Source organism: Lipotes vexillifer, unplaced genomic scaffold (genome assembly GCF_000442215.2).
Source record: "Lipotes vexillifer unplaced genomic scaffold, Lipotes_vexillifer_v1.1 scaffold1528, whole genome shotgun sequence".
NCBI lineage: Eukaryota > Metazoa > Chordata > Mammalia > Artiodactyla > Lipotidae > Lipotes > Lipotes vexillifer.
This window is the reverse complement of record NW_006790148.1, coordinates 223057-237824: the sequence shown is the minus strand read 5'-3', so window position 1 is coordinate 237824 and position 14768 is coordinate 223057. Positions and strand designations below refer to the sequence as shown.

Sequence of the window (14768 nt, the reverse complement as noted above, 5' to 3'; positions counted from 1 at the left end):
GGACATGGAATCAACCTAAGTGTCTAGTGACAGATGAATGGATAAAAAAGATATGGCACATATATACAATGGAATATTACTCAGCCATAAAAAGAAACAAAATTGAATTATTTGTAGGGAGGTGGATGGACCTAGAGTCTGTCATACAGAGTGAAGTAAGTCAGAAAGAGAAAAGTACTGTATGCTAACACATATATATATGGAATCTAAAAAAAAAAAAAAAAAAAAAGCCTCTGAAGAACCTAGGGGCAGATCAGGAATAAAGATGCAGACATAGAGAATGGGCTTGAGGACACGGTGAGGGGGAAGGGTAAGCTGGGACGAAGTGAGAGCATGGCATGAACATATATACACTAACAAAAGTAAAACAGATAGCTAGTGGGAAGCAGCTGCATAGCACAGGGAGATCAGCTCGGTGCTTTGTGACCACCTAGAGGGGTGGGATAGGGAGGGTGGGAGGGAGGGAGGGAGATGCAAGAGGGAAGAGATATGGAAACATGTATATGTATAACTGAATCACTTTGTTATAAAGCAGAAACTAACACACTATTGTAAAGCAGTTATACTCCAATAAAGATGTTAAAAAAAAAAAAAAGTACCTAATAGCCATTTGGGATTGGGATATCTGATGTAGAAAGCTCATCCCCTTTGATCTTGAACTGTACCTTGATAGCCCACTGGGTTGTAAATGTTACCGTTCATCTTATGCATTTATTTTTTAAATTCATTCAATCAAGAAACAAATATTTATTGAGCACTTAAGTGGTGAAAATATCTCTACCTGAACATATCTGTCATCCACTCTTTTTGTCTCTCAGAGAGAGAGGCTGTTTCAACACACAGGAGCTTGTAGAAAAAGTCATAAAAACAGTTTGCCTCACCTATTGCAGGTTGCCTAGCAACTTTCCCCAGCTGAGGCATCCTTCAGATAAATCAACTATTTTTTTTTCCCGTAGCCTCACACTAGATTTATTTCAGACTCAGGATGTGCTTAGCTACTGCTTTATCTCAATATCTTCTGTTTTCTTCTTAATTTCAAACTCAGTATAAAACTTCTCATGTGGATATGTAGAACGGATGAGAGTTTAATTCTAAGTTAACTTCAAATTTATCTTCAAACCCCTTTTGTTTATTCTATGAGGAAGTTGCTAAGGATTGCAACATTCTTTATTGCTAAGGATCTCAGTGTATTAGAGCAAGGAAAATAGTATCTCTCTGGTACCATATTTCTTCCTAAGATGTCATTGATTATAAGATCCACCATTTTAGGTATTGCTAAGAAAACATTAAACTGCCAATTAAACTAGGAAACTGTTTTCTTATCACATTTATTGTCAGACTCATGCCAAAGATGCTAAAATGTGAAAAAAATACATTTTATAATAGATGAAATATAGTATGTATCATAGTCCAGTAATCAGTAATTAAATAGTTAAAGATTTCAATGCTGTATTAATAGTGTGTAAAGAATTCTCATGTTTACCTGTATTTGGTGTGTCACATTAGAATTAATATATCCCCTCAACTTTTTTCCTGAATTAAAATTCCTCCTTGGAATCTACCTCATGTTTCACATCTTTCCATTTACTTTTATTGCATCCTACCAGGGAGGTAGACACAGTAAAAGACACGGTATCTTTTGACATTATTTTAATACATGCTATTTTCCATAGGACAGCACCAAACAGCATCATAGTATTTGTTAATTTTTTTAAAAAAGAGCTACTATTTACCTGCTAAAACCCCATTTGACATTAGGGAAAGGCATGAAATAGTATTTTTTCTTTAGCTTAAGGAAGACCTTTGGCATTTTCAGTTCAGAAATATCATCTATCTAGATGCACACATTCACTCTTTTCTATAATCTATATAACTACATGAATACATGTTTTATTTCTATGTATATAAAGAAAAACCTTTTTGTCTTCTTTCTTTCCTTTAGATTGATCCCCTATTGCTCTTTTATTCAAATACATCCCATAATTCTTCTAAGGAATTTATGGGGTAAATAATAAGGAAAATGCCAGCTTATTTTAAATGTTCCACAATATTTTTCCACAATATTTTTCTATAAATTATATTGCATTTTTATTTTTATGAGTAAAATCTAAGGGGAACTTAGGCTGTTCAAAGCTTGTTGTTTCAGTTTATTAAAATAATTCAGAGCCTGTTTCACCTAAGCTTTATCAATAACATTGACGTGTAAATTTTGAGAAAGCTATTTTATATATTGTCTTTTAATCTAGACATCTAATTCACTCAAAATTTATTGAGCACATATTGTATGCTGTGCACTGTGCAAAGTATTGGAGATAAAACAGAATGCCACTGACTACTTCTAGGCTAATCCATGACAGAGATGAAACCCCATAATAAGTCATAGTTGTCTATATATTTACTTCTTCCCTTAGACTGTGAATTCTTTGAGAGAAAGAATAATAATTTTTTTATCTTTTAACCTGATCATTTAATTTTGCATGATGCCTTGTACATCATGTTCTGATCTAAATATTTGTTGAGCCACTGAAGCAGTGAGTAAACAAACTATGCTGCCATGAGTAGTTCAACTCGGTTGCTTTTGTTTGAAAAGTCTTAAAATCTTTATAGACCAAAATTTTTGCTTAGATTCTAGTACAGGAGTTTGGCAACAGTCCTCAGTTTTCAAAACAAAAAGTTGGGAAAAGATCAGATTACTTTGAGAGATGCTTTAAACTTTCACGAGTCTTATGTACTCAAAAACTACCAACTGGGAGCCAGAGACCTAGTCTCTAAGTTACTAGCTTTATGAACATTTGCCAAATCATTAAACTGTGACAAGCCTCAATCTCTGCATCAATAAAGTGGTCATACTTAATCTACCTTGCCAACCTCATAGATTTAGGGAGTAAATTAAATGAACATTATTATTATTACTCCTTTAAATTCTATTTGCTATTGCTTGCAGGTTACAAGTTTCTTTTATTTGATTCATCAGCTGATTGAAGAAAGGCTACTATGGTGCTGATTGACATTACTCGGGTTATGCAGAGTCTGTATTCCTTATTTAACATTTTGGTTTCAGGATCTTTAATTTCAACGAGTGAAAAAAATGCAAGGGTATTCATAAAAGCAACCATAAACTATAACAAAAATATTTTTGTAGAAAGAAAAAATGTGCCAAAGACAATGAATGTTTTCTTTTTTAAGTGCAGTTTCCTATTCACTAAGATGAATTTCCTAAAAGTAAATTTTAATAGTCTACAATTTATTAAGCATGTAGTTGATACTTTTGATAATGTATTTTTAATAACAGACTTTTTGTTTTTTTCAGACTATTCAAAAGTTCATCTAACACAACTGTTGGAGAAGGCTGAAGTGATTGCAGGACGGATGCTTAAATTTTCTGTTTTTTATCGTAACCAGCACAAAGAATATTTTGACTATATTCGGTAAGAATCAAAACATATATATATACTGATTTGCTTTACTAAGTGCCATTCCAAATTCTAGGCTCAGGTTTCTCTTGAGTCTGCTTCTGTGAAATAGCAATTTTTAGATTTCTTCTCAAAATAATTATACTATGACTTTATTTCCCAGAAAAATTAAGTAGAAAAAATCAGATCATGGGATTTTTTTGCACTTCACTTAGATTCCTTTCCATGATCTCTTGTAATACCAGTTCCTGTCTATTTGAGTGGAAGATCTTAAACCTCCAGGGTTAAGATTGGTGAGCATGTCTTGTACAGATACACACTCCTCTAATTCCCAATAACTCAGTGCCTTCTGTCTCATACCAACTACTAAATTTTCTCCTCTTCCTGTGGGTCATTGAAAATGAGAGAATAAAAGGGTGACTGGTTCATGAAACACGGTGAATCAGGTGGGATTTTCGGGCTTCTGCCTACGTAGAAATCTCTCAGCCATTATCTTGGGTTAATTATTCATGAGGAAAATCTCCTTTGTTTACCTTTGAATTCTAGTGTTCATTAGTATTTCTAAGATATCCTATGTTTGTCCCTGAAAGCAGTTTCCAAGAATTCAAAAGAGTTCCATGTCACAAGTAGTTTTAATACTTACGGCCCTTTCGTATTTGTAGAAGAAAATTTCAAGAGAGTAAATACGCAGGTGTGTGTTTTAAAGTGAGACTGAAGCTTTTAAATTGATATAGGTTCTAAAACTTTTACACAGCAATCCCTATAATTTGTCATTTTAAAAGCCTTGATCTCACTTTGTAAACTCTAAAGTATTCTTGACAGGATTTTATGTGAAAAAAAATTAGGAAGTTCTGTTGTGGTTTTTTTGTTTCATAACTCTCCAGTTTTTCTTAAATCAAGATCATGGTTACAGATCTAAATAAACTCCAGGCTGTGTAACATGCAAAGAGAATCAAAGAGAGAAAGGTGAATTTAGGCATGTGTGTTCTTCAAATTAAGTACTTTGCAATATCATGTATTTTGATATATTTTGATGGTGAAAACTATTCCTGCCTTATGTTTGAATATCCTATAAAGTTCAGTCTATAATTCTCTTTGCTGGCAAATTATTTACCCTTCAATCTATATAATTCATAATAGATGCCATTCACTAAATTAAGTGAATATGAGCTGAGAGATAGAACACAAATTATTATACTTGTCAACTGTTGAATGGGAATGACCATATATGACTTAACAAAAAAGGTACTTCTTTATATTTGTTAAGCATAAAATTAGAAATAAGAAAGATCCACAGTTGCTATTTTGTTTAACAGTAAATAATACATCAATAGAATAAATAAATACATGTTTGGTACTAGGTTTAGATTCCCGGAACATTGCCAGTGTCTATTTTAGGTGGCCACTGGAGGTCACTATTTCTCTGATTTTTCTCTGTCCTTTGGGTGGGAACTGACCTGTTTTCAGGTCCTTAGATACTCTAGAATTTGCTCCATCTGTCTTCAAAAATTCTTCCAAGAAGAAAAAAGATAAAGACGGGGGAGCATGGAAAATGGAAAAAAATTATTGTATGATTGATTCCAATATACTAGTATAAAAGATGTATTTACTAACAAGGAAATTTACCTTTGTTCGATTTTCTATGATAGTTGTAAAATTCATGTAAGTTATATTTTGATGCAGTATATATACATATACTGTAGTATATATATATATATATATATATATATATATATATAAAATATATACTTGCCAAGGCATGGGTACAGTTTTTAAACATTGCTTTTTTAAAAAGCTCTATCAACTGAAGCCATATTAGCATCAGTGCATCTTGATTTTCTTTAAATCTTCTAGGACTTGTTAGACATTTCTTGTGTCTTCTTGATCTGTGCCTCCATTCTTTTTCTAAGATCTTGGATCATCTTTACTCTGAATTATTTTGGGGGGAAGATTGCCTAACTCCACTTCACTTCACTTGTTCTTCTGGGTTTTCATCTCGTTCCTTCATCTGGAATATACTCCTCTGCCGTCTCATTTTGTCTGACTTTTCTGTGTTTGCGGTCTCCTTTCCGCAGGCTGCAGGATCGTAGTTTCTCTTCCTTCTGGTGTTTGCACCCTTGTGGGTGAGTTTGGGTCAGGGGCTTGTGCAGGTTTCCTGGAGGGAGGGACTGGTGCCTGCCCACTGGTGTGTGGAACTGTGTGTTGTCCCTCTGGTTGACAGGGCCATGTCAAGGGGTGTGTTTAGAAGTGGCTGTGAGCTCAGTACAACTTTAGGCAGCCTGTCCGCCGATGGCTGGGGCTGTGTTCTCCCTTTGCTGGTTGTTTGGCCTGAGGCATCCCAGCACTGGAGCCTGCAGGCTGTTGTGTGGAGCCAGGTCTCAGTGCCAAAATGGCCACCTCTCGGAGAGCTCGTGCCAATCAATATTTTCTGGGGCCTCCACCTCCAGTCTCCTTGTCCCTCCTCTGTACCACAGCCAACCCACACCTCCCCAGGAGACCCTCCACAGCACACAGGGTGGTCTAGCCCAGGCTCCTGTGGAGTCACTGCTTTGTTCTGGGTCCCAGTGTACGTGAAATCTTGTGTGCAGCCTCCAAGAGTGCAGTTTCTATTTCCCCCAGTCCTGTGGAGCTCCTGCGCTCAAGCCCTGCTGGCCTTCAAAGCCAAATGCTCTCGAGGCTCCAGCTTCTGATGCCAGACCCTCAGGCTATGGAACCTCACCTGGGGCTCAGAACTATCACTACTGTGGGAGAACCTCTGGGATATAATAATTTTCCAGTTTGTGGGTCTCTCACCCAAAGGGTATGGGATTTGATTATATCACGGAAGCGCCCCTCCTACCGACTCATTGTGGCTTCTTGTCTTCGGGTGTAAAATATGTTTTTCATCTTTTCCAGTTATATGCCCAGAAGTGGGATTGCTGGGTCATATGCTAACTCTATTTTTAGTTTTTTAAGGAACCTCCATACTGTTCTCCATAGTGGCTGTACCAATTTACATTCCCACCAACAGAGTAGAAGGGTTCCCTTTTCTCCACACCCTCACCACCATTTATTGTTTGTAGACATTTTGATGATGGCCATTCTGACTGGTGTGAGGTGACATCTCATTGTAGTTTTGATTTGCATTTCTCTGATAATTAGTGACATTGAGCATATGTTCATGTGCCTATTGGTCATCTGTATGCTTCTTTGGAGAAATGTTTATTTAGATCTTCTGCCTATTTTTTTATTGGGTTGTTTGTTATTGCGTTGTATGAGCTGTTTGTATATTTTGGAAATTAAGCCCTTGTCAGTCGCATTGTTTGCAGATACTTATTTCCCAGTCTGTAGGTTGTCTTTTCATTTTGTTTTTGGTTTCCTTTGCTGTGCAAAAGCTTATAAGTTTGATTAGGTCCCATTTGTTTATCTTTGCTTTTATTTCTATTGCCTTGGGAGACTGACATAGGAAAGCATTGGTACAATTTACATCAGAGAATGTTTTGCCTATGATCTCTTCTAGGAGTTTTATGGTGTCCTGTCTTATATTTAAGTCTTTAAGCCAGTTTGAATTTATTTTTGTGTATGGTGTGAGGCAGTGTTCTAACTTCATTGATTTACATGAGCCTGTCGAGCTTTCCCAACGCCACTTGCTGAAGAGACTCGACTCTTTTCTCCATTATGTATTCTTGCCTCCTGTGTCAAAGATTAATTGACCGTAGGTGTGTGGGTTTATTTCTGGGATCTCTGTTCTCTTCCATTGATCCGTATGTCTGTTTTTGTGCCAATACCATGCTGTTCTGATTACTGTAGCTTTGTAGTATTGTCTGAAGTGTGGGAGGGTTATGCCTCCAACTTTGTTCTTTTTCCTCAGGATTGCTTTGGCAATTCTGGGTCTTTTATGGTTCCATATAAATTTTAGGATTATTTGTTCCAGTTCTGTGAAAAATGTCATGGGTAATTTGATAGGGATCGCATTAAATCTGTAGATGGCTTTGGATAGTATGGCCATTTTAACAATATTAATTCTTCCAATCCAAGAGCATGGATTTTTCTTACTGTGCCTCCCATCGGTATAACTGAAATGGAAGGGACCAAGGAACAGGAAGAACTGGATGATACAGTCCTAGCCCACAGTGGAAGGTGAAAAGGGTAGAGAATAGATCTGAGAGTGGGGTAAAGGGAGATAACCAGCTCTATTCTAAGGAAAATGCAGGCAAGAGGGCCTGATTAGTAAACTGTGTCTGGGTAAAAAGAAAAAAACTAAAGCAAAAAAAGAAACAAGATGCTTTTGTACCAATGTACATGGACAACATTCATTTTAGATCTAAATTCTGGCATACTTTAAAGAAACATTCCACATATGTTAATCCAGTTTTCTCTTCACCAAGCCACTTCTAAAATCCAGTAGGCATATAATGGATGTGGTTTCAGCCATAAGCTTTCTAATTTCACTTTGGTTTTCCTGGTCAGGAAATTTATTATGTAAAAGACCTCTGAGGTTTGTAGCAGAGCATCCTTACCTTAGGGTCAAGGCTAAAATTTAGCCTTCTATAGGAATTGTTAAAAGATGCATTCTCCTTGATCTGATGGTAGGATGGATGAGCACTCAGGCTTTTAATAGTAGACAGTTGACCTTTAGGGCTATCACCATTAAACTCTGTAAATCAGTAGCTTTACCACTGTCGTACCAAGCAGTGACCATTTATTTTCTCTTGCAGAGAACATCATGGGAATGCTATGCAGCCCTCTGTCAAGGATAACAGTGGTAGCCATGGCTCTCCTATCAGTGGAAAATTAGAAGGCATCTTCTTCAGCTGCAGCACTGAATTCAATACTGGGAAGCCACCCCAGGATTCACCTTATGGAAGATACAGGTTTGAGATTGCAGCAGAAAAACTTTTTAACCCCAACACTAACTTATACTTTGGGGACTTCTACTGTATGTACACTGCTTATCATTATGTGATTCTTGTCATTGCCCCTGTGGGATCACCAGGAGATGAATTTTGTAAGCAGCGCCTTCCTCAGCTAAATTCCAAGGATAATAAATTTTTGACCTGCAGAGAAGAAGATGGGATGCTGGTTTACCACCATGCCCAGGATGTCATTTTAGAAGTCATTTACACTGACCCTGTGGATCTTTCTCTAGGCACCGTGGCAGAAATCACTGGTCATCAGCTTATGAGTTTATCTACTGCAAATGCAAAGAAAGATCCCAGCTGCAAAATCTGTAATATTAGTGTTGGACGTTAATGCCCACTTTTCTTATTCTTAGTCCCCTTCCTTCCCTTAGGAGCATTGATCCTCTGTTGTCCATTTTCATCACCAGATGTCTTCCACTGAAGCATGCACATGCCGCTCTCACCAAAAGCAAACAAACAAACTGCCACTTATCAAATTTCATTCAGAGCTGTTTTAGTGTTTCCTATTCCCTACCCTTCCCCCTCCTTTCAATGCTGAAATATCCTAAGTTGTCCCTCTGACGCTCTGTTGCCTAGATGCTGCAATGTTTTAATTTTTCCTTTATGCCAAACATAACCAATTATATAAACTGCTTTAGCAAAATACAAAGTAATGGAAAATAATGGCTTATAAATGGTGTTTAAATATGCACTCATTTTAATCTACTGAGCAAATATTGGGATTATTCCAAACCGCATGAAAGGGTGTAATTGCAGCATGAATTAAATCTTGAAGCCTAGAATTGTCAGCACTTCCAACTTGTTGTTTGACAGTGTTATTTATGTTATTTATATTAGCTAACAGGAAACAACTACTGTGTTTCAACATAATAATAAATATAATAGAAAAATATTTTATTTGTATTGTATAAAATATTTACAATCTTATAGAATATATAGAGTTACATTTTAATAGCAATTGTATACATGTCACGAAACCATTTCCCTTATCAAAGATGTAGTTTGTAAACCTCAAATAGTTGTGTATCTGTTCTGTTACAAGTAGACGACTTTAATTAAACAAATTTATGAAGGACATTATTCTGATTTATAAAATATCAGGTAAATACAGAGAAAACAATAAGCCTCTGAAATAGTCTGCTTCAGAAATAGTCAGTATTCTTCCCATCCAAACTATGTGAAAGTGTGAATTTGTTCAACATCATGCTTAAACATTACAGAAAAGAGAAATATAAACATGGTTGGTACAAGAGAAAATGTGGACCTTTTACTTATTTTTACAAAAGCAAAAGTAATAAACAGGTGGTTGGTTTAGTACAAAATAACTGCACACGCTAAAGTGGATGAAGCAAATAAAATATCCTGGCTTCTTTCCCAAGGTGTTGTAGCAACAATTTCTAAACCTTTCATTTTATACAGAATGGAGAACAACTATATAGTTCATGGGAAAGTTTTTTGACTTCACAAAGTATAGACCTTGGAACATTCAAAAAAAAAATTTCCAATGGAAAAATATATAAACAAAGATTAGCAATCATAACTATGATCACATTAGATTATATACTACAGACACATCTATCCAAAATACCTATTTTCAAATTGTAATACAATATTTTATTTTAATATAAACATCTGTTATATAGACAAAGATAATTCACAAAGTACATGCTATCAGAATGAACTTTGGTAATCAGAAATGTAAAATTTTAAGTAACAGATAAAATAATGTGCTATTTTTATATAGAAATAAAAAATTATCAGTGACACATTCTCGTATATTTTAGGGTGCTGAAAGCCTAGCAGATTTAAGGAACAAGGTAGTAGATTTTTTTTTATCACTTAAAAATCTATTAGAAGTTTCAAATAAATTACATTCTTACTAGCTGTATTCCTTCCTACATAAAATATTCTTCCTCTGATTTTTTAAAATTATGCTCTTTTCCATACGTCAATGTAAGCAATCTTTGGACACTAAGTAGACTTTCTTAACCAGCAGCCCATTTAACAGGTGGATGCTTTGTGTTATTTAGATTTGATAAAATAGATGTTTTCTGAAATAATTATATTGACTGTGCATTTTCTCCCTGGCCTGGAGAAGGCTGAATTTTATTTTCCAAGTATATTGTTCCTTGTTGTATCTCCTCCCTTTTTAATCCCTTCTACTCATTTATAATTACACTTGCCATCCATTCTTAAAAACAGCTAATACACTAAAGTGCTTCAATTTTCATTTGTCATAACTACTTAGCAAGAACGGCAGAGGAAAATAAACTTGACTTATCTTGGGTCAAAGTGATCACAAACATTTCCTGAACCTCAAATAGTTTTGGCCACATCTTGCTTGCTGATGAGGACCTCTAATAGTCTCAGTTTGGCTTTTATATGCTTGTATTCGTAGTACTCATCTGCCATTGGTATCCTATCTTCCTTTTGTGGACTTCTGCAAAAAAGAAAATATCGTCCATTAGTTAATGAAACAAGTCATTAAAAATCCTTTTCTAACTCTTACATGAGAAAAGTATAGGGTAGCAGTTTCCACTTGATTTTTTCATCATTTCTTTTTTTCCCTTCCCTTTTACCTTCATTCACTCCCTCTTCCACATGTTACTAGGCTTCAATGTAACAGTACTCTGAGAAGTTAAATATTTTAAGTGTTTTGCAGATATATCCAGCCCATAAACATATACCAAGGGAAAATAAAAGTTCCGAGGGAAATAAAAACCAGAACCCTCAAGGCATTCTTATCTAGTCATTCTCCCATGATCCATGCCTGTGTAGAATGTTCAGCCCTTACAGTGATAGTTGTATTTTAAAATATCAACCTAAAGATACAACAGAAATTAGATTAACAGAAATAACTTATAAATTTATGGTAATAGGAGAAGAAACTAAGTAGTTAACCTTACAAACATGAAATATTTCTAAGTTTTCCTGTAATTATAATACCTAACTCTGCTAATGTATAGTAGAAGAATCACTGAGAAGTTTTTTTAAGGAATTTGAGTCTAAATTTCAGTGGTTCTCTTTGCACACTAATTGTACTAAGACTAGGCATATGATGATGCACATATTTTTATACATATGACTTCTAACTACCAGATGTTCTTGACACTTATTTTGAAGAATAATTGGATAGCATCAAGTTAAAACCATTGCCTTCCCAGAAAAATACATTGTCAGGATATGTTTTCTAAAGGAAAGTAGTTGCTTCAGGATCTCAGAAGGGTCTTTCCTCCTTTGTTAATAAAGATGGCCAACTGCTTTTAAAAATATTTCCAACCATGATTTTGAAATACAAGGGGTGGGTACACAGGTGAGGTCACCACAATTGCCACTGAATATAAATACAGATACTCTCCAATATTAGTATGGCTGAGAACACTTAATATTTTACCTATACCCCTTCTCTTTTCCCAGTACTAATAAAGATACATTTATATTACTTCCAAATAAAAGAACAGCTAATCTATAAAGATTCCCTACAAATGCAGTTACCTACTTATGTTTTAACACTACATATACTGCCCTGAAATTTCTGGTTCAGAACTCAGAACAGCACACAAATCTTCGGACAGGGTTCCTCTTAAATGTTGTCTCAATTATTTAACATAACTGCTTTGCCTCCCTTCAATATTCTGAGCCAAACTTATCATAACTGGGTGTCTAAATACCACCTTAATTTGTGTAAACATATCTAAGTGAAGAAATGTTCTAATTTATAGGGAAATAGTATAAGCCATTATGCAATTGTCCCTGGTCCTGCATACTCCATTTTAGCTAATAAACAAGAGTTCATTGGCCAGAGTGAAAATTTTTGCTAAGTATTTCCTTAAGCAGTTTTCTCATTATATAAAACATACTGAAGTGTTTAGCACAGTTCCTGGCTCATAACTGTTAATGTCATATCTAGATAATTATGCTTCTCACATGATGAATATTACCAAGAACACTTACAGTACCTTAAAACTTTTAGTAATCCATTTGCCTGGTTATTTTAGCTATGTACAGTTAACCCTTCCCAATGAAATAGTTTAGGAAAACAAGAGCCATATTTCCTAGCCATTCAACCATTTGATTGTACTTGTAATATAGCACTACCTCTGCATTTAGTTGAAGCGTATTACCACAAGGGGGCATATAACCTCAGTCATGTATTAGGCATATCTGAAGTGAGTTTAGGACTCACTGGTGCACTAGAATACTATACACATAACATAACTAACTTCCCTGTATGTCAAAGGCACGCCAAGTACCATTGCAGACCCATGTGGCAGGACTAGTTAACATACTGGGAAGCTCTCAAACTCTTTAAATTTCTGGGTTCAGATAGGTTAAAAAAAATGTAAAAGTTGTATGGAAATTGTGTAAAGGAAAAAATGGAAATGGAAAAAGAAAACAAGAAATTATGTTTTATATTCTAGATTTAACAACCGTGTAACATTTCTCACTAGATAACATCAGCAGAAAGGTAAGTAACTTGGACTTATAACAGTCAACTTGAAGATTCCACTAGAAAACTAGGTGGGTTACATCTGTACTTGCTAAATGCAAAATGTTTGAGAGGTCCAGTCCTAGTGAACAGCCCTGGAGGACTGAAATAGAAAGTTACTGACTAAGAGGTGAGTAGACCAAACGTTCAGGATGCTTTTAGAAAACAGTCTCTTCTCCATCAGGGCAGCCCTCAGGCTGCTGAAATCAAAGCGATTCAAGAAAGGCAGATACCTAGATGGAGAAGAATACTGAGGAGCCAGTGTATCACAGACTCCTACCTCTGCCACCCTAATAACTCCGTGACTTTGGCAAAGTTACACCCTTTAAAATTTTTTTAAAGACTGACGTCCCACATGACAACTATAGCTTCCCAAAGTTATCCCAGGAACTCTAATTATTTCCTCTTACAACTGTGGAAACAGGCTCAGGATAGCTAACTGGCTTGTCTCTGTCTCTTCCAGAACTAGATTAATAATCCTTTTCTCATGATTTTATATATATGCAAATATATAATTTTGTTCACAATACACCAAAATTTAGAAGAAACTAATGGAGTGCATAGTGAGACTGGGCTGACACAGAAAAACAGAGGCTATAGCTAAACATTTATTTAAGGGATAGAAAGAATAGGAATGAACTCTTGACCAAATCCTGAAATAAAATAATTAAGGGCAGATCCTGAAGCTTAAAGAATATATTTAAAGCAAATGAAGAATTATTTAATAAAGTAGGGAGTAACCTGTAGAACTAAGTAACCAAGAACAAAGAAGTTATATGGGCTGAAAAATTAAATATTATAGCTTTTTTTTTAAAGGTTTAGGTACATTGAATTGTAATGAGATTTATTATGCAAAGTTAGGGATTTGGGGAGTTCATCTTTTATTTTTTAAAGCTTTGCTGTCTCATACTTGATAGTTACAGCCTCTCATAAAACATACCCAATAATGATACTACCCAAATGTTGCATTAGACAAATCCTGGGTCTAAGTCACTTTGGAAATTATTTATGTCTTATAAAAAGTCACTGTTCCTGAAAAAATTACAGCTCACTCTTAACAGCAGTTCTCTAGGAAATATTAGCTTAAAAAATATCTCTGCCCACACTTACCTTCCTGTTTGTTTAAAAAACTGTTCCTCGAATTCTCTTAAGGCTTTCCGAAGTCTCTTCTTGTCAGCCCTAGTTTCTCGGAGATGGTCAAGAAGTACAGGCCTGTATCAGGTAAAATATATATGCTCTGGCATAACTGAGAGCTCATCATGAGCAGAGTTACCGATTTAGCAAAAGCATATTATGATACAGAAGTGTTCTGCCTAAAAGTGTGTCTTTTGAATAAATATGACACATGTAGAGCATGACCAAAGGAGAACACATCACTGAGAACATTACTTGATGAAAATAATGTCCTAGGAAAAGGGAAAGGGCAGACAGGAGGCAAGCACACTGAGTCCATTATAATAAGTGGTGAGGGTAAAGGCCACATGAATACATGAGGGAGAGACAGACATTTTGGAGGAATACTCATCAGTATTTGGTGATAGACTAAACATAAGAGGCACAAAAGGGAGAGATCTGAAAGAAAATTCTACCCTTAATCTAGAGTGTAGCGGGAATGGCAAAACCCTTGGGAATGAAACAGAGACCCAGAGAAAGCTATAATTATGTCACAGATTCTACTCACTTCATTCTAAGACAAGAGAGAAAAGTCATATACTTCAGAGCAGGAATTTTTATCAGGGGAACTTGTGTCTGGTTCCAGAAAGTCTGTGAACTCCCTGAAATTATATATGGGCATTTTCTAAAAAGTAAAAAATTCCATTGCTTTAAAAAAAAGTCCAACACTCCCCAAGAAGTTAAGAACAGCTGCTTTAGAACAGCCAGCCAGCCAGCCAACCAACCAAGAAAGAAAGAGAAGAAAAGGAGGGAAAAAGAAAAGGAGAGAGGGAGCCAGGGAGGGAGGGAAAG

The 14768-nt window shown here is 35.6% G+C and overlaps 2 protein-coding genes across 6 annotated transcripts in view; one reads left to right on the top strand and one right to left on the bottom strand.

Moving 5' to 3' along the window:
* Nucleotides 1–9389, top strand: part of PHYHIPL (phytanoyl-CoA 2-hydroxylase interacting protein like) — a 99808-nt gene extending 90419 nt beyond the window's left edge. Inside the window, exons 4-6 of one of the 2 annotated variants that reach the window (XM_007463246.1) lie at nt 3311–3428; nt 8111–8266; nt 8686–9206. In XM_007463246.1, the coding sequence (XP_007463308.1) occupies nt 3311–3428; nt 8111–8266; nt 8686–8875 (464 nt within the window). In that variant the 3' untranslated portion in view covers nt 8876–9206. Of the gene's footprint in view, nt 1–3310; nt 3429–8110 lie in introns of both variants that reach the window. The other variant, XM_007463245.1, reaches the window with a different exon arrangement.
* FAM13C (family with sequence similarity 13 member C) overlaps nt 9188–14768 on the bottom strand; it is a 137660-nt gene continuing 132079 nt past the window's right edge. For 3 of the 4 annotated variants that reach the window (XM_007463248.1, XM_007463247.1, XM_007463250.1), the window contains 2 exons: nt 13914–14015; nt 9188–10754 (listed from right to left, as the gene is read on the bottom strand). In XM_007463248.1, coding sequence (XP_007463310.1) covers nt 10631–10754; nt 13914–14015 — 226 coding nt within the window. In that variant the 3' untranslated portion in view covers nt 9188–10630. The remainder of the gene's footprint in view (nt 10755–13913; nt 14016–14768) is intronic. The other variant, XM_007463249.1, reaches the window with a different exon arrangement.